Genomic DNA, 18,329 nt, shown 5'->3' with positions numbered 1-18,329 from the left:
TAGTATACCCTTAGTCCCCCTTCATTTACCATCAATGATCAACTCCAGTAAGGAAAAAGAAAATACCTAGATGTATACTACTAGTTTTATTAAAAAAAAATTGAGTACCACGAAGTGACATTAGATACACAATTACAGACAAGTGTAGCAACCATCAAGGTGTACTCTGCTTTACATGTTTCAACTCTCTATAAATGATGTTAGGAATTCGATCAGTTACTATCATTAAAGGTAGGGAGAAAACGGAAGAAAAAGTGAGACATCAAAGTGCACACTATTCATACAATCCCCTTCACTGTTGGTTTAACTTCTAAGCTATAAATCATAAGAACAGCCACTGTTCTTATGTTTTCTATCTTACTTGCATTTTCACATATGAACTGTCAATATATTAAGGTACAATACAATTAATATTCAATTGTTAAAAACGAAGTACAATGTTCAGTTTTTTATTCTAAATATAGATACTCAAGGAAAGACTACACAAGACCGTGCAATCTGAAGCTCTACATCAAAACTCAGAGATAAGGATAGAAGTTGCAGGTAAAATAAAACATAAATTATATGCACACTACACAATTGCAATCCCAATATATACAAAAGAAAAGACTATTATAAAACTAAAGAAAGGCTCTTCTGACCTGAAAGAAGCTGTGGGGGTTTTATGTCCCATGAAGAAACATTTACCTCATCAGGAAGTATAAACGGCAAGGAGATCTCTCGAATCATCAGATCACCACAAAATGGACATTCACTAGCTATGGCGTCATCCAGCTGTGAGCGGAGCTGCTCAATACACATTAACCAAGAAGAAAACACATCAGTTTAAAAAACAATGACAGATACCAAATTAAATATATATATCCAAACAAAATCAACAATTCAGCCAGAATTTTAAGGTCAACCTTATCTTCTGGGGTCATACTGGTAAGTGATTCTTCTTCCGCGACCATGCCATTTGAATCTTTTGTGGATTCAACGCTGAGTAGACTGAGTTGCTTCTGTAGATCCAACATATACTCTGCCTGAAATTTCCCCAAATAAACTAGATGAAAAATAAAACAACATATTTGTGTCTTGCGGATGTCTGTTTCCAAGCAAATGTGGGTAAATAGTGACCAAAAGGAGGAAATCTTTTCCAACTGACGTATTTCTCATAGATTTTACTGGATTATCGCGCATGCTCAATTCACAGGTTCATTTTGCCACAAAGAGTAAGGCCGCAAGTTTCACATAGCACAATCCAAAAATTATTAGACCATTGTCATGCAGTTATCATGAGTCAAGAATAACTAATTGAAATAACTTGAAAATAACTTCAAGTTTCTATTGAAAATTCCATTAAGTAAAAGAAACAGACTTACTTGGGCTAGGTTACTAGATTGTGTCACATGAGCTATAAGGCATTGCGCATGGAAGGAATGTCCACAAGGAAAGACGTAGAACGGAGCCATCAAACCAACTGATGTATACCCTCTTGCTACGCGTTCTAACCCTCCAACAGTTAGAATTTTCCTTCTACAAACCTGATAACCAAAAGGAAGATTTTACATGTTAGATCAAGCAATAAAGTTTGCAATACTGTAGCAAAATAGTAATTCAGGAGATCAGTGGGTATGACTTGCAAGATATAGATAAGAATTAAGGATGTCCAAATAATCTGTCACAAGTTAGAGTTAACTACAAAACTTGAAATACTTGACAGATAATTGGCACTAGGATCTAGCTAACCAAACAAATGCAAAGAACATAATCAAGTGGATCAATACCCCGCAACCCTCGTCACTTTCTATAACAGCATATCTTTGAGCAAGGGCAGTGATATCATTTCTTATGTTGTCTGCACCATGAGTTGCTTCATTCATCTCCTGTTTGAGTTGTTCAATTTGCTTGTTGTAGTCCTCCAACGAAGTACAAATTGCTTCCTAAAACATTGAATACCCAAACAAACAAATGAACTCAAAAATGGAATTTATGGAAATGCGAAGACCATTGCATATACTACATGCTGGATATGTAAGTTTATGTAATGCATTACTTTGAAATCATCAATCAGAGCAAAATCTGGAAAGAACGGTAGAATGTCTTCAATCTTTAATAGCCCGTCAGTTTCTTTGAGAAAGGCTATAGCCTTTCGTATGTTTTCCCTTTTAGTTCCCTTCTCCTGCTCAATGACATGCTTTGCAACCATAAGCCAAAGCTTCTTCCTCAAATCTTCATCATCTTCGACTTTATCTGCTTCAGCCATAGCTAGTTCTGGGTCAACCTAGAGCACCAATGGATATGCAGTTGGTTAGAAAAGAAAAATTAAGAGTATGCACACTTGCTGCCTACGATGCACCATTAGCATTTTCAAGAATTGTGCAACATGCCCTCTATGTTTCAACTACTAGTTTCTTGCAGAAGCACGTAATACAATACCCACCCACCCTCCCCACCCCCTCAGAACATAATAAATATAATATAAAATTTCTCAATCTTATTCTCCTGAAATTGTTGAATGACTTCTACAAAGATCACAAGTAACCATGAAAGCATGATGCAAATAATCAGGAAACAAATATAATAAAAAAAAAAATCAATCACTTGCTTACTCTTCCGTTGAACAAAACCAAATTAATTGCACTATATTGCTCTAGTTTAAGGATGTTATCCAGGCAACAAGTTAATGAGATCCAACTTAGAACATATTATTATCACCTGAAGAGCAAGAGCAACAGCCTCTTCATGCATGGACATCATGCTGTATATGTGAACACAAGCACGCATCCTTTTTTCCTTCAAACAAAGGCGCAAAGCATACTTGGGATCATAGAAAAACTCTGGGCCATTTGCTCGTCCTTTTCCAAATTTGCATTGCAGGAAACGCAAAAGTGCACTATCATCCTCCTAATAGCAACCTCGCGAAAACATAATAATGTTGTAATAAGCAGTATAAGGTTATAAAGAATAAGATATAATACGTTTTTGAGTTAATTGAACTGAAACTTTGTTCAGAATGCACAAACAGACAGTAGAGTCGTGAAGCAGCAGAAATCTAGCAATGTAAGGTTTTCCAACCTGTGTAGCATACAATGAGAGCAGTAAGTTATGCACACCAGTATCCTCGTTGAGCAAACGGTGGACACAGTATTCCAGATATTTGATGACCTCGTGCGTTTCATTCCTGTAGGCAACGTTGCTGGGTGGTAAGTTCAAAACTCGTATACAACATAATCCACCGTCAGAGAAATAAGTAAGAAATATGATCATGAAAGTCGTCAGAATCAACATGCAACATATTCCACGAACACATGCATCGGAAGGGAAAGCAGTTAATTTCCACTAATCATTTTGTTTCCACATTATCTCCTAGGGAAGAACTCTAAGTTAAAGGTTTAAAGTACTCAATGTATGAAACATAACAGATCAACTAAAAAAAGCTAAGGAGATAAAAAGGGAAGTCAAATGAGACTGTCCAAGGGAACTCTCCGAAGGGATGTTGGTGTGCACCACTATCTTATGCTGTTTCACTATTTATCATTCCCCGGGGTACTTGACCTAGATTGCCTAATCCCCATCTGTTTTTGTAAGGGGGCTCTCATTATAGTTAACTTGGCCACTTTGAGCAAACAGAAACTTTGGGAAGCTCAGTCTAGACAATAATTCTAGCAAAGGGACTACGCACTAGGCATCTCTTGTACACAAATTTATAGGCTGCCACCTTTTAGTCTAACCATATATTCTTTTAGTGTAGTAGACCGCTGAATAATATCCATAGCTACATTAAATGGCAAATGCTGTCAGATATGCAATCTATATTTAAGTACTCATTACTTAGCATGAGGTTCACTTGAATAACGCATCATTGCAGGAATCAGTCTCCTAGGATTTAGGTTGCTTGTGATCATCCATGATTCTACCGTTTCATATGCATCAAGCATGATCAGATCCGGGGCAAATTTATACTGCAAATAAAGAAAGAATATAATTATTTTTCAGTATAACTAAACACAAGATAAAGGAACAGCATACTCAGTCCATTTGTCAACCATAAACTGCACGAATCAAGCAACCTTAAAGCAAAACAAGAAGAAATTGTTCATCATATACCTGCAATTCTACATTAACAGCTGGTTTCTGCAGTACTTCCAGTGCTTTCTTTGCTTCTCCTTGCTAAACCGAACACAGAGGAGAAAAAAATTAATCAAATCTCACTTGTGAAAAATCATACAATCCAATTCTACAGATTCGCTAACACTTCACCGATACAACCGCTGCTTATTTTAAGAAATTTAAACTTTCCCTAGAGTTTCAGGTATCGAGGGAGCATCATTTTACAGATAATAAGAGAAAATTGTGCCAAGGAATTAAAAGAAAGAAATGTTGATATCTAAATGGCCAAACTAGTAAGATGTCTTAAATTCAAAATTGTGCACAATGAATAAGCAACCACGCATTCCATGAAAACTGAACCTCAGGATGAAACAGGCCACAGTATAGGTTGTCATCTTAATGCCATCAAGTATTAACAGGTAAAAGCATGATGAAAACTAAGGAAAGCAAGCTCATATAACAATCTCAGAAGTTAATTGCAGAAAAATGTAGAAAACAGTATAATACAATGGCATAAATTGTGATTAGGTTCCACGTTAGAGAACCAGCACTCTTCACAAAATGTACACCTCCGAAAATCAATGATTGGAATAGGGTAGCCTGCTTGATTTTAGGACAGATGTTACGATTCAGTCAATATTCTGTGATCAAATCTTGGAGAACACCCTCCAGTACCGAAGATCAAATATTCAGTCAATATTCTACAATCATGTTCTATAACATTCTAGTAGTATTGCAGACACTATGCATACCTGAATATAATGATGAACCACAATCTCATAGTGCTCCTTCAGATTAGCAAAATAGACTAGTTCATCAACTCTACCATAGCTGCATGAATTGTGAAATGCAAGAAAGAAAATGACTTGTCGATTTCAGAAGTTGAAAATAACTAAATAATAGAAACAAAAAAAAGAACTACAAATGGAAAAAGCAATCATTGTCTCAATAAACAAATCAAACAAAATGTGTAAATAGTGAGTAGTCTTAGTTTGGAGTTTTTAAGTACCGATCACTGAGACACAAGGAGTACAAGAATGCAAGTAACCAATTCTAAACTGTTAAAATGAGCAGTTAATCCATGTCATAACAATCACGTCAAATAATCAACTCGAAACACTTCTGCCAGAAGTACAAGAGCCAAGAGGAGTTCAACCAATATTGACCCAAACTCATTTGTTACAACCAAGAGAAAAAGTCTAGATCCATCACGCACTGCGTGTAAAATAAGCAGCAGAAAACTAACAGTCAACCATGGAGAATACTCATTACATGAAAGAATATGCAGGTTTGGTAAGTAAACTGTGTACAACACAATCATACCTTTCTAATAGCGTCATAGTGGTCACCTCATCCAGTACATCTTTGCTATCACTGAGAAAAGCTCGGAACTCCTGAATGATGGAATAGTACTCTGAGCTGTGGTTATTTGAAGCTGTGTCATCCTCCAATAATAACCGATTGATCTAAAAAGTTGCAACAGATAAAGGAAGCATCAGTCAGAAACTGACAATTTGAACGGCAACATCCTCATTGAAACTTAGACGTGAGCTGACGCATAACTCCGATCATTCATTACAGGCCTGGTATCTTCAGCCAAGGGTGTAACTAGCAGTTTCATACCATCAATATGAAGATTAAGGCCTAAGCTTACTGATATAAGGTTTAACTCTAACACAAGACAGCCTCAAACTAAGCCAAAGCAATCATATGTGATCATGAGTACCAAAGGAGCTGTGCAAATGTATGTTTGTATGCAAGATAGAAATCAGTTTCTTACCTTATCCAAGTACAACTCAGTAGCCCACGTGGATATCATAGTTATTTGACACTTATCATCTTTCCTAAGATTGTCAAGTTTCCGCAATAAAAAAGTTCTTAAAGCATCCTGCAATAAAAACAAAGACACTTGAACATTAACATAGTTTTATATTGGTAACATCAAGATTGAATAATTGACAACTAATACTAAAGCCCAAAAGAGGCATCAGCAAGACTACTATCGTATAATAATGCATATACGATATGATTATCTTTCCACGAATACTTGCCACCTGAAATAAGTACTAGTCAACTAATCTCTTCGAGCATGATATGAAGAAAACTGAGACTAGGTTTTCAATGCGTTGAAAGATAACTTCTAGAACAGTAACACAGATAGAGCAAAATCTTTCAATTTAGTTGCAACTGCAATTGATGCTCAGCAAGGACTGCAAACACTTTAAGCGCTTCTTCAAGTTTATGCTGCTAACTGCTGATGCTATTAGACCTTCCTAAGATGTGTGCCGATTTAGTTCCTCTTATATATTGTGAATTTTTCTATCCATTTAGTGTTTTAACTTTTAATAGTAACTTCATAAAGTTCAAATTAACCTCCAAGTAACAAACCCATACTAAGATGAAATCTCCTTATAATACTTTGTTACTTAGCTTATCCTTTGCTATCTACAGTTTCAGACGAGGGTCTCAACAAAGATGTGGACATGTTAGTAACATCATGAAGAACTGGATATATAACCAATCGAACTCCATAAGGACCGTTTTCAGATTAAGTCCCCAAATGCATAATGCACCATAAGAAAGAATAATTTCCTCAGATGGATTAGACCCTCTACTTATAAAATAGTGATATTCTCATGTCTGAGAGGTATTAAGACATGACATGTAACTTCAACTTTTAATGGAAGATCACTTACCTGTTCGTTAATACTTATAAACTTCAGTGTGATCTCTTCAAATGATAACAAGTAACTGATCTGCAACAAATATGTATGACAGTTACAAAAACTATTCATCTTGTGGAAATGTAGAGAATCAAGCCATACAACTTCAAGAAAACATGTTTTAAAAGCATGCTTATGGAAGCGGTAAGGAGGATGTATTTTCTATTGCCTAATCCCTTCTTAAGACTGGTATTTTCTTCCCACAACAAGTGTAACCAACAGCCATCTTAAATACAACGAGCCAGACAACCTGATATAATTCCTCAGTAAAAGTATCATAGTCTAAAACCTAGCTGTAAAAAAAGGTACCTAGGCACCCCAACTTCTTATGGTTATTGAAGTGTAAAGTCTAATATATAACTCATATATGAGAATTTTCTAACGATTATAAATAGAAAAATGTACAATAAAAGACTTACCTTAGAATAGAAGGACGCTGCTCTGAAGAAATCTTTAGTAGAGAAAGCAGCCTCAGCCTGCAAACAAGTTATGACACTTATGAATGTTCAAAAGAGAGAAGATAAAAAGATGACTGCGATTAGAAGGGTAGCTACAAGTCTGATGATAAAGATAATAAGATTGCCTAAATTATATTTCCTTTTCTCTCAACTATTTTGGTCACTGTTACCTGATGTTTAATTAAGTTGCAACTGAATATTAATTTCTCTCATTACCTGCACCAGATATACTTGGTCTCTCTGGAAAGGGTCTCGGCAATTGGCTAAAGCTGTAGCATATTCCTTCAAATCCAGATAAACCTGCCACATATCTCGTCCTTCATCTTGAACAGATACCTGCAATTTCTCTTGCTCAGTACACTAAAATCTTAGTGAAGGTAAAAGATATAATAGCAGATCCTCAATTAACTCAAGTAATGAACCTGAAAGATGGAATTCTGGTCATAAGCGTAGAACAAACCAGCCGTGGCATCACCACACAATCCAATAATTGCCCTTGAAGCTGATTCTGAAGCGTGATCAAACTGCAGTTCCTCGATAATGTTTTCGCTAATTCTGTTGACAACCTACACACCATTAAAAGTTCATAACCCATGAAAAACAATTTTTAAAGGGCTATAAATTATCTTTGTTGACATGTTTTTCAAAAATAGAGGATTCATGGCAAGGTTTCACAAACAGGGTTCATAACGTAAAATCTACTCTTTTGACCAATTGTCCAAGACCAAAAAAAAGAGGCAACAGTGTCTATTCCGCACCTTGACTTTATCTCCTATGAGAATCAGATAATGAAATTCGGATACAGCAAGCGATCTAGGTTTTACTGCTTCTCCACCGTCACTCAATTTTGAATAGCTCAACAAGGCCTTATTCTCCACAAAATTTTCGTCTCCATTGGATGAGCTGCTCAAGAATTTTCCAAAATTAAATACCAATAAGAATCAATTCAAACCCGAAGCAACCATCTAAACTGTGAGAAACATAAAATTTACCATATCGTAGCAATTTATCAGTTACATGTTACATGAGATAGTACAACGTGTCATTTTACCTGTGTTGTGCTCCAAAATTCAGGTCACCATGATAGATACCTGCCCCAGAAAGCCAGGCAAAATGTACAGCTCTACGTTGCTTGATAAAGAAGTATAACTCACTGCAGCACAGGTGAATTGAGAAAAACTTTTAGTTTCCTAAACTAAACAAAAAATTATAAGAGGAAAATCGTTAAGAATTACTGAGTTCAAAAATCAAGTAAATAGCAACCACGTTTAGCATAATACACTGAACATGATTTGGAGTGTCGATCTTGAGGTAAATGTTAATCAACTAAAAAGAAGAGCGTCCCTGGCTACAGAGAGAAGTGTGTTTGAAAATCGCGGTTGAAATAGTATGGAACATGGATATGAGAGATGAAACTGAAAACATTAGCATAGTATAAGTTTCTAAACACTAACATTGAACCCGAAACATCTGGAACCATATAGATAATGCCTAGAGATATAATGGACTCTGATAAAAATGCAAATGCTACAAATGGAAACAGTTCTAGGAGTTTCATGTTTTGCTTTACAGTCAAAATTATGTACTGGATATTTGGTAAGACCGTAGGAGCAAGAGTAAGAATTAACATAAGTATTTTAATATTTTATACTCATCTATTATATGTAAGATACTATAGACAAACATGCGAAATGTTTCTGGCTCTAATAACTTCAATATAGAGCTGTCAATCAAAAACCTTGCCTATTTGGTATATCTCCTGGAAGTTCCATAAAATGTACTGCTCGATCTGAGTAACTGGCGAAAACTGTCTGCAGATTCACAAGCATCAATTAAGATAAAGTTTCAGAACAAGTATCAAATTTCCATATGATAAAGGAGATTATCAATATATTGGTGAAATTTGGATGCAAATATTAAAATTTTGAGTCTACATAAAGTTATCACAGAATCTTTGCGCAAGCAATTATCTCAAAAAGATTCTTTTCATTTGGAAACAGAGCTCGTGTGCTGATGAAATTTAAAAAATTAAGCGTTTACTTATTAACAGTTAGGAAAATTTTGAATGAAGAAACCCACATAGTACTTCATTATAGATGTATAACAGTTAGAGCTAGAGACCTTCCTAGTATGTCCAAGTAGACATTGATACAGAAACGGAAACCTAAAGAAATTTCTATACTTACATCCAGTGCTCCAATGCCAGTAAAAGAATAAAGTCGTGTTGGAGTAACAGCCATCACGTAATATCTAGTTGCATTACCGAGAGAAGCAACTTCCATCTGTAAAACACAATAGCAATTTGAAGACACTTCAACAATAGCATGATATTCAAAGCCCAATGAAATAACTACATGTAGATTGCAACACCCCCAAAAAGTTGAAGGACAAAGCAGGCTCCTTAACTTTTAATACTGGAAAATACAGAAGAATTCCCTCACAAGTGAGATGAGCTCGGGTCATAATTCTACCGTATGAGCAAGCAGTGATGAAGCTGGGAAGTTGAATCTAGGTGGGCTAAGTTACTATTGAATTGGAAAGAAAATCTCATGTGGGCTATACTAATCTTACTAAAATCCAAACTATTCATAAAAACATCTTTGGTAAATACCAAAGTTCCCAGGATGGGGTGTGCAGTGCTATAGCCCGAGCTAGTACATAGCTCCTTCCCAGGGAGTAAGAGAGCATGCAAGAGGATAAAGAACATTGCAAACAAAAGAAAAAAAAAACATGGAACTGAAGAAAATGAGTTCTTTTTGCATATGGTTCTGGTTGATTACAGTGTTACTTCGGCTTGAGCCAGGCTAAGTTACCAGGGATGTTGTTACAAGTGCTGCATATAGCTGTGGTTTTCGAGAAAGGTTAACTAGCTTTTGCTATAATGTTTCACAAATATAAATAAATACCTGCAAACCCATGAAGGCCTCAGGGAGCTCTGACAGTTCATATAAATTATTTATATACTTCTCCTTCTTATCCTTTTCATCGACAGACATTTCATAAAGCTGACCATTATCCGTCCCGAGAATGATTTCTCGTGTAGAAGCTAAATTTATCAAAATATCAAACGTGACAAACAAAATTAAGAATACAAAACCAACGTGACCAATTAAACCAAAGGGAAAGTCAAACACCAATTATTCACAATTACCTTCTGTTATCTGTTGCCTATTCCAAGCAACCGTATTTACAACAACACCTTTCAATTTGTTTAAGATGCGAGGCTTACTCCATTTAGCATGCGTATAGTATATATCAACATCTCCACCACTAAATACAACAGCTATACAATGACTACCTCCTGGATCAACAAATATTCTATGCACAGGTTGTTCTCCAGTTCTATTACCAGCAGAAAGATCAAGATCTGCAAACAAAGACATATCAATTAACTAAAGCCACAAAATTAACTAGACAAAAATACACTTCAGGTCAAATTAAGAGAAAGAATTCTAAATTCGTTAAAGAAACAAACCATAAGATTCGCCCATTCCAAAATCATGTCGAATAACCCATCCTTTACTTGTTCCCAATACAATAACATCATTTCCAGCAGCCATACAAGTAATAACACCATGACCTTTTGCTGCATATCTTTCTAGTAGATCAACTGAAAACACATTCTTGACCGTATCCATTATCAAATTTGAGTTATCCAAATCCTATAAAATCAAAGACGCTATAAGAATCAAAATCACCCAGTCAAACACTTGACGATCATCTGAATACACATTCTGAATAACATCAATTATGAAGCAGAACCTAAACATGAAAACTAATTTCCAATTCGGTTTATAGGATCGCAATTGGACATCTAATCTATGAAGAATTTTATGTAATTAAAACAAAACGAAGAAGAAGAAACTACAGATTCTAGGGTTTCTATAATGAAATCCTGACGAATATTGAACTTACAGAGAGTTGATTTGGGTTCGTTCCAATGTATTATCCTTAACAAGACTCCACAGCGTTGGATTTTTAGAAGAGACTGAATTTAAAGAGAGTTTTCTTTTTCTTTTTCTTTTCCTTTTTTTGCAGAAGAACTGAACAAGTATTTCAGTTTTTAGGTGAATGTTTGCATTTTCATGTATCTGCAAACGTTTACTTCATTTCATGCCAATCCCCGTAAGAATGAGCTGCAGATGTTTTACTAATGTAGAAATTAACGTTTAATCCCAAATTAGTTAGGCTTTAGACAGTCTAGTCTTACCCCCCTCAAGTCCGGTATTCTTTAATCCTTGTTTTCCAACGTGTGTACGGTTTAATCCAAATTCAGACGGGTTAGACCAAATTTCAACCGATTTAAAAAATACAGTCTTTTCTTATTACCCTCGTTACCCTTTTCATGCTTCCGTATTCATTTTCCAAATCTTAGACAAAAAATTGGAGAAAAAGAGAGACAGACGCAAGAGAGATGGACGCGATTCTGTGCCATTTTTGTTTACCAGAGATTCGTACTTTAGGTTAGCGTTTGAGCTTTTCATTTTATGTTTATTTGATTGATTTCCTCTTCTTCGATTTTAGGTTTGATCTGTTTCTCGATTTGATGCATGCTTACTGATTTCTTCTTCCTTTTATTCAATTTTTGATTATATATTATAGGTTTGTTTTGATCTGTGATCTCATTGTTTAAAAAATATGTTAGGTGCTTGTACGATTTTTTATCTCCGTGAAAAATCCTATCAGACTGTTTAGGGTAAAATAGAGTATGAATTGTTTGAAGCATACTTAATCTTAAATTGATGTATTTGATTTCAAACTCTTTATTGTGAATCCAAAATTAAAATTCTCTAAAAGTTTGGTTTATCCTTAACTACAGGTGCATGTGATCATTTTCGACCAGAATTGATATATAGAAACAAATGTCTTTGTTGATTCTGGAACACAACTGTTTAGTCCAAATTTGTGGGAGCAAATTTAAACTATCTACCCGGTCATTCTAATCTTATGAATGCAAAGGCTTTAGTGTTCCAATATGGGGAACTATGAGTCTTAGCAGCTAGTATTGCATTTTGGAAGGTCATTTTCTACTAATAAGGAAATTGCAAAGATACATGTTAAAAAAGAAACAGTAGTTGTGAAATTGTTTCTTGACTGCACCTTAAGACCTTGGACGGTTACAAATATGGTGGAAAATTTTCCTTATTGTATCCAAGGTATTATGAAATGTCTCTCCTCTTTATCCATCCTAATCATGAAGCCAACTCATGCTCTCGCGAATTCACATACGTATCATGTATACTTTTAAGAATACCGTCAAGTGTATTTGTCATTTGTTTTTTTGATTGTTTTTACATGTTGCCATTTGCAGGGATGTAATATCATGTCGAATAGATACAACTTCCTCATTTTCATGACAAATGCATACCTCCTATGACTCTCTTAGTTTTACCTCCTATTTAATATTGGTGGTCTCAAGATGCTTTAAAGCTTTTGTCACTTTTTGTCCATCTATTGATGTAGTACTAATGACTACTGGAGTACCTCTTTGCAGGTAAAATGACTCCATGTTCGGTCTTTTAATATTCATAGACAATGGGATTATTTCGGGGATTGGTTAGTAAGTAGACTCGTGACTCTCAGTCTCTCATGTTAATTATGGATTTCCGCCAAATTATTTGCAATATTGGTACCTGCTAATATTGGTAACCTCTTTTAGCAACCATGAAATCTTCAACAAAATTTTAGATTGATTCCTTTCCTTTGGATTGTTCTTACATTTTTAGGAACTTTAAATTTTGAAATGAATTTCATAGTTGATGCTAAGGTTTTTAATGTGCACATAGTTGTACCCATATTGATTTTTAGTGTGTACATAATTGTATACATACTGATTTTGATGTGTACATAATTGTACACCTGTTTATTGTTAATTGCACATAGTTGTACACCTGTTGATCGTTGATGTGCACATAATCGTAAACCTGTTAATTGTTGATGAATGCACATGTTGATTTTCTTGCTTCTTTATTAGATTAAAATTTTTGGGTGTGGATGGATATTTTAGATTTTTTATAGGTGTGTACATAGTTGTACACCACTATGCTATCTCAATAATATATGCATGTTTTGTGGGTATAGATGATAGACTTTTGTGGGTAGATACATGTTCGCTTATATTTCGTACATCAAATTTTGCTTTGAATCCTTTAATTGGACAGTCACGATTAAAATTTGTGGTTAGCGAGTTGTCTAAGAATCATTTGTTTAGTGTACTTCGGATGGAGCTTCAGTGGTCTTTTTGTTAATTTTATCTCATCCAAGAGGTGACCAATTGGCCAGATATTTTGAATTTCATTTACTTTTTTAATAGCCTACTAATGTCGGCGACTGCAATCTCTTCTTTGATCGTCATTATATCTACTGTTGTACTTTGGATAGTTTCTGCATTCACTTACTTGTTATCTTTGTTGCAGTTTAATTGGGCGGTAAAGACTTGCTTATAAATGTATAGTAGCTGGTGTTCGTTGAATTGCAGTCTTCATTGTTGTACTTATACATATTCGATAAAACATGGGTGAAAAGGAAAATAGCGGATGCAAGTTAGTAAAATTCAATTCTTCACTTCCAAATGTTGGATTTTTTTCCTGAGCCACTACTGGTGTTTGGAAAACCGCTCTTTTTATCATTGGTATGCATATTAGATCTGAAACTGCTGCTAGTAATGTAGGTTTTGAGATTTTGTCATATGGGATACACACAAACTAGAAGCTGTCCTATGTGCATGCATTTCTTTAGAATTATTACACACAAAACACAGTACGGTCCAACATGTTTAAAATATAAATTTGAGGGAATAAACTGAAGTTACACACTATAATCAATATAGTTTTGAGATTGCGGCTACCATTTGCTTAATGTGACGACTTTATGATAAGTAATATGTTACGAGTATATTCTCATTTTGCATAGATTTCGGGTTATTGTTGTTCTCAATTTTGCATTTCCCCATAGAGTTAATTTGATATGTGTGCAACCTGTGATATAGAAGAGCCTATAAGCTATGCTTTGCGTAGATGACTAAGGTGTACAAACTGGTAAATATGTAAAACATTGACTCCATAAGCTTATGCTTGCATAAAACTAGGGTGTACAAACTGGTACACATGTGGAAAAAAATGACTATTAGCGTATCCTAGGGTAAATAAATTGGATGTACAAACTGCTACACATGTACAAGAATTGACTCCATAAGCTTATGCATGCATCAATAACTAGGGTGTATGTGTGAAAAAAATGACTTCGTAAGCTAATGTTGCCTAAATAACTAGGGTGTACAAACGGGTACGCGTGTAAAAAAATTCACTCCATAAGCTTATGCTTGCGTAAAAATAGGGTGTACAAGCTACTCCTGCTGCATGGAAATCCAATGATGCTGAGAGTAGAGACAGTGATGTTGGTGCTCTTTCCATAACTAACAATTTTTTAACTTTGCAGGACGCAATTCATCTGGATCATCTATCCAATGTATTTTGAGTTTGTCATGTGATGAAAGTTTACTGAGTTTTTGTCATGTGAGTTCAGTTTCCTACGAAATACATTCCTCCTCAACTTTTAAAGTAGAATTTTTAATTTCGTATTTCTTATCATGACCACATAAACCACTATTTAAAATTTGTTGCTCCTATGTAATAAATACATGGGAGATTTGAAATAACTTAGGTTTGCGACGAGCTTTTTTACCAGATTCATACTGATTAGTAAAACTATGCATATAACATTTATCGTTCGGCATTATGGATTTTCCTTTGTTGGTTTACTTATTTTCTTTCCCATTTGTTCGGAACCCCTCATTTTTTTTCCATTTTTTCTTTTGTCAGATCGAGTCGTGCATAAGATGGATAGCGTTAATAACGTGTTGGCACATTTGTTTGGAACTCCTCATGGATATATTTCCTGTTATATGGGTATGGATGTTCGATTTTCTTGATATTTGCAGCGGTGTACATAGTTGTACACAACAAGTGTAAATTAAAATTCTAAGAAAATGAAAATTATATAGTCATATGGGTACTCTTTTTGTAGATATCGGAAAGAGATTTCCGAATATATAAATTTTGTGAATTTTGGACGAGCGGTTCGAAAGATATATTGTTTTTTAATTATTTATATATTATTTATATATTATTTAAAATTGCTGACATTATCATGAGTCATTGATGACTAAACTGCAAATATTTGGACTAAATTGTAAATAATAAGGGTTATTAGTGTACTTTCTATATTTTGGACTAATTTGTACCTAGTTAACTCGGGCTGGACTAAACTGTACTTTTGGACTGATTTTTGGACTAAACCGTATTTTTCCCTTTACTAATATTCCCGCGCATTATCGCCACATGGTACCCCAGGCTCAGACTGTATGACCTTACACAAATGAGATTGCCTCAATTGTAGAACGATTTTTTGGGCATCACCCAAAAATGGAGGGGGACTACTCTTCATTTTTTGGGTGGATATTTGAAGTAATTTTGAGTCACCCCTTATCTAATTTTTTTAATACCAAACTTGCCCTTGGTAATAAAATTAGTTAGCGTATTGATTAGTGAGTTAATTAATGATTAGTGAGTTAATTAATGATTAGTGAGATTAAATTAATAATTTGTTTTTTTTTTCAAAATAAGAATTATTGAGAGGGAGAAGAAGAAGATGAAGATGATAATCAAGATGAGGGTTTTGGAAGAAAAAAAGTTAGATCTTTTTCTTTAAGAGCCACAACAAGAGTATGATGTTTTGCGTACTCACGAATACTTCAAATTTAGTTAATGGTGCTTGAATTGGCCAAAACATTCCTAAAAATGAAAAATTTACAAATTGATTTCGGTTTAGTTAACAAAGTTCGGCTACGACATTTGAATAACAGGTAGCCGAACTCATCTGCAAGTGTAGTTCGGCTAATGTTTCTAAAAATACAGGTAGCCGAACTCAGCTTTAATGGAGTTTTTCCTTTCAGAGAAAAGTTCGGTTAGGAGAAAAAAATTGCGACGCAACCGAACTAAAATTTCGGCTGGGAAAATAAAATGAAAAAATTTGCGACGTAACCGAACTCAATATATAGGTTTTCGGAGAAAAGTTCGGCTAGGAGAAAAAAATTGCGACGTAACCGAACTAAAAGTTCGGCTAGGAAAAAAAAATTGCGACGTAACCGAACTTTTCTCTGAAAGAAAAACCTCCATTAAAGTTGAGTTCGGCTAGTTCGACAAAGTTTTTTAGATAATTCCTAACCGAACTTCTCTCTGCAACTTCCATTTTCAACTCATTTTGATGATTACTTCTCATTTTTTCAACCAAAAATGAATGACAATTAATGGGTTTGTTATAATTTTGATTTTGATTTTGTTTTGTTAATGATTTAAATTAAGTTATACATAGAGGTGGTTGTGGTGGTGGTTCGAGGTGGTCAGTGGTGGTGAGCGGCGGTGGTGATGGGAGGAGGTGGTTATAATATAGGTGGTGGTGATGGAAGGAGGTGGTTAAATATATATAGGTTAAGGGTAGGTTAGGCATTTCCACAATTTAGGACACCCCTTATAATTATAGGGTAGATATTTTATCACTTAGTAGTCCCCCACCATTTTTGAGTAGTGCCCAAAAAATCATTCCAATTGTACTAACCAAGTAACCGATGTGTCTTTGATGGGTTACAAACGCAACGTTTTCTGTGTTTAGTCGACAACGAATTTTTCTTTTCCTAGGCGTTTATATTTCTGATATGATTGCATCACAATAATAACCAATAAAACAAAATTGTTATGTTTTCAAAAAAAAAAATGGAGGGGAGTAGAAAGATAGATAACTAGACGTTACTAAATTTTATACACCACTACCTCCGAAATTTGAGCTTTGCTCCGTTATCATGACATAAGTATGTTTTCCAGAAATTTTTCAAATGCTTTCATCTATTAATCATACCTACAATCTGTTTCATGTCATCTTCAGATTAATCAATACCTTGTTATCCGTTTGTATTAGTTACCTTGCGCACCTCATAAGTCCTTTGATTTAATCAAACCATTATCTCAAGTCACAATATCAAACTAAAACAACTGAACTTGTTTCATTAAACATCCATAACTTAATATCTTATTATCAAAGCATTAGTACCAAAAAAAAAAAACCATTTCATTACAACCGAAATCAACATCTGCACTTTCAATAAACCTCATGCTAGATCTCTTCCTAAGTACCTAAGAGATCTCCAGACTGACAACAACAAACTTTATCAACAACAAAATAACCCCGGAAAAAATGTAACACCTTGTGTTTTTAGCATGCGCATGCTCAATGATGTGCCATGGCATGAGATGAAGCTTCTTCTCAAGCTCCATTGCATGTTAAGAGGAACATTAGCCTAGAGCTAGTGTGGCGCTAAGTAAGGCGCATTACGAAGATATATTGTCCAAGGGCCAATATCGCACTAAGAGGGTACAAGTTGTAAGTTGTATTGGCCAAGAGTCAATCTCGCACCAAAGGTGCTTCATGCCAGTTGGGTGGCTGGACTAAACAAAGTAGCTCCACAATGGCGCATTACGCAGGTCATTGGCCTATGGCCAATATCGAAACATGCCAAGAGCAGGCTGGCCTTAGCAATGTACAACTATCACGGTTGGACATTGGAGTGACCTATGGGCCAAAGCTGGAAATACAGCCATCACGGCCGTATATTGCATTTGGCCAGGGTAGTCATGTGCAGCCATCACGTCCTTGGGAGTTGATGAATGAATTTTGCTCCCTTAATTTAAGTTGTAAAAATGTGAAGTTAACATATATAGGGAGGGGAAGTTGGTTGAAGGTGCATATGCGGACCATGCACCAAATAAGCTTCATAGCTTAGCCAAAAAAGTATAAATGATGCTTAGGCCTCAATTATAGTTGTGCAGCCTTGCCAATGGGGCATAGGATATTAGGCATCAATATGCCATGTCGCGGACTAAATATGCATCACTTGGATGTATTTTGATAGAAAGGCCTACACAGACTAGGCCATTACTATTATTGCTTGGCCACGGCCTTGCAAACGAGTTGGCTTAAAGTTTCTGTCCCTTCGAGGATG

At 35.2% G+C, this 18,329-nt stretch overlaps 1 protein-coding gene across 1 annotated transcript; it reads right to left on the bottom strand.

Annotated features, from left to right (window-relative positions):
* Nucleotides 1-366: 366 nt before the first annotated feature.
* Nucleotides 367-11,364, bottom strand: LOC113309917 (vacuolar sorting protein 18-like). The gene is made up of 24 exons (XM_026558437.1): nt 11,192-11,364; nt 10,752-10,938; nt 10,428-10,643; nt 10,183-10,322; nt 9,463-9,558; nt 9,020-9,087; nt 8,328-8,429; nt 8,035-8,179; nt 7,699-7,842; nt 7,493-7,612; nt 7,238-7,294; nt 6,792-6,851; nt 5,876-5,983; nt 5,419-5,561; nt 4,848-4,926; nt 4,093-4,155; nt 3,817-3,947; nt 3,061-3,166; nt 2,701-2,889; nt 2,039-2,266; nt 1,770-1,925; nt 1,365-1,526; nt 906-1,025; nt 367-786 (listed from the first exon to the last, which is right to left on the bottom strand). The coding sequence occupies exons 2-24, from the start codon at nt 10,912-10,914 to the stop codon at nt 613-615; spliced, it is 2,970 nt and encodes a 989-aa protein (XP_026414222.1). The 5' UTR covers nt 10,915-10,938; nt 11,192-11,364; the 3' UTR covers nt 367-612.
* Nucleotides 11,365-18,329: the final 6,965 nt, after the last annotated feature.

Source organism: Papaver somniferum, chromosome 9 (assembly GCF_003573695.1).
Source record: "Papaver somniferum cultivar HN1 chromosome 9, ASM357369v1, whole genome shotgun sequence".
Taxonomy (NCBI): Eukaryota; Viridiplantae; Streptophyta; class Magnoliopsida; order Ranunculales; family Papaveraceae; genus Papaver; species Papaver somniferum.
Note: the sequence above shows the minus strand (reverse complement) of the source record. Positions and strands in the feature narration are given on the sequence as shown.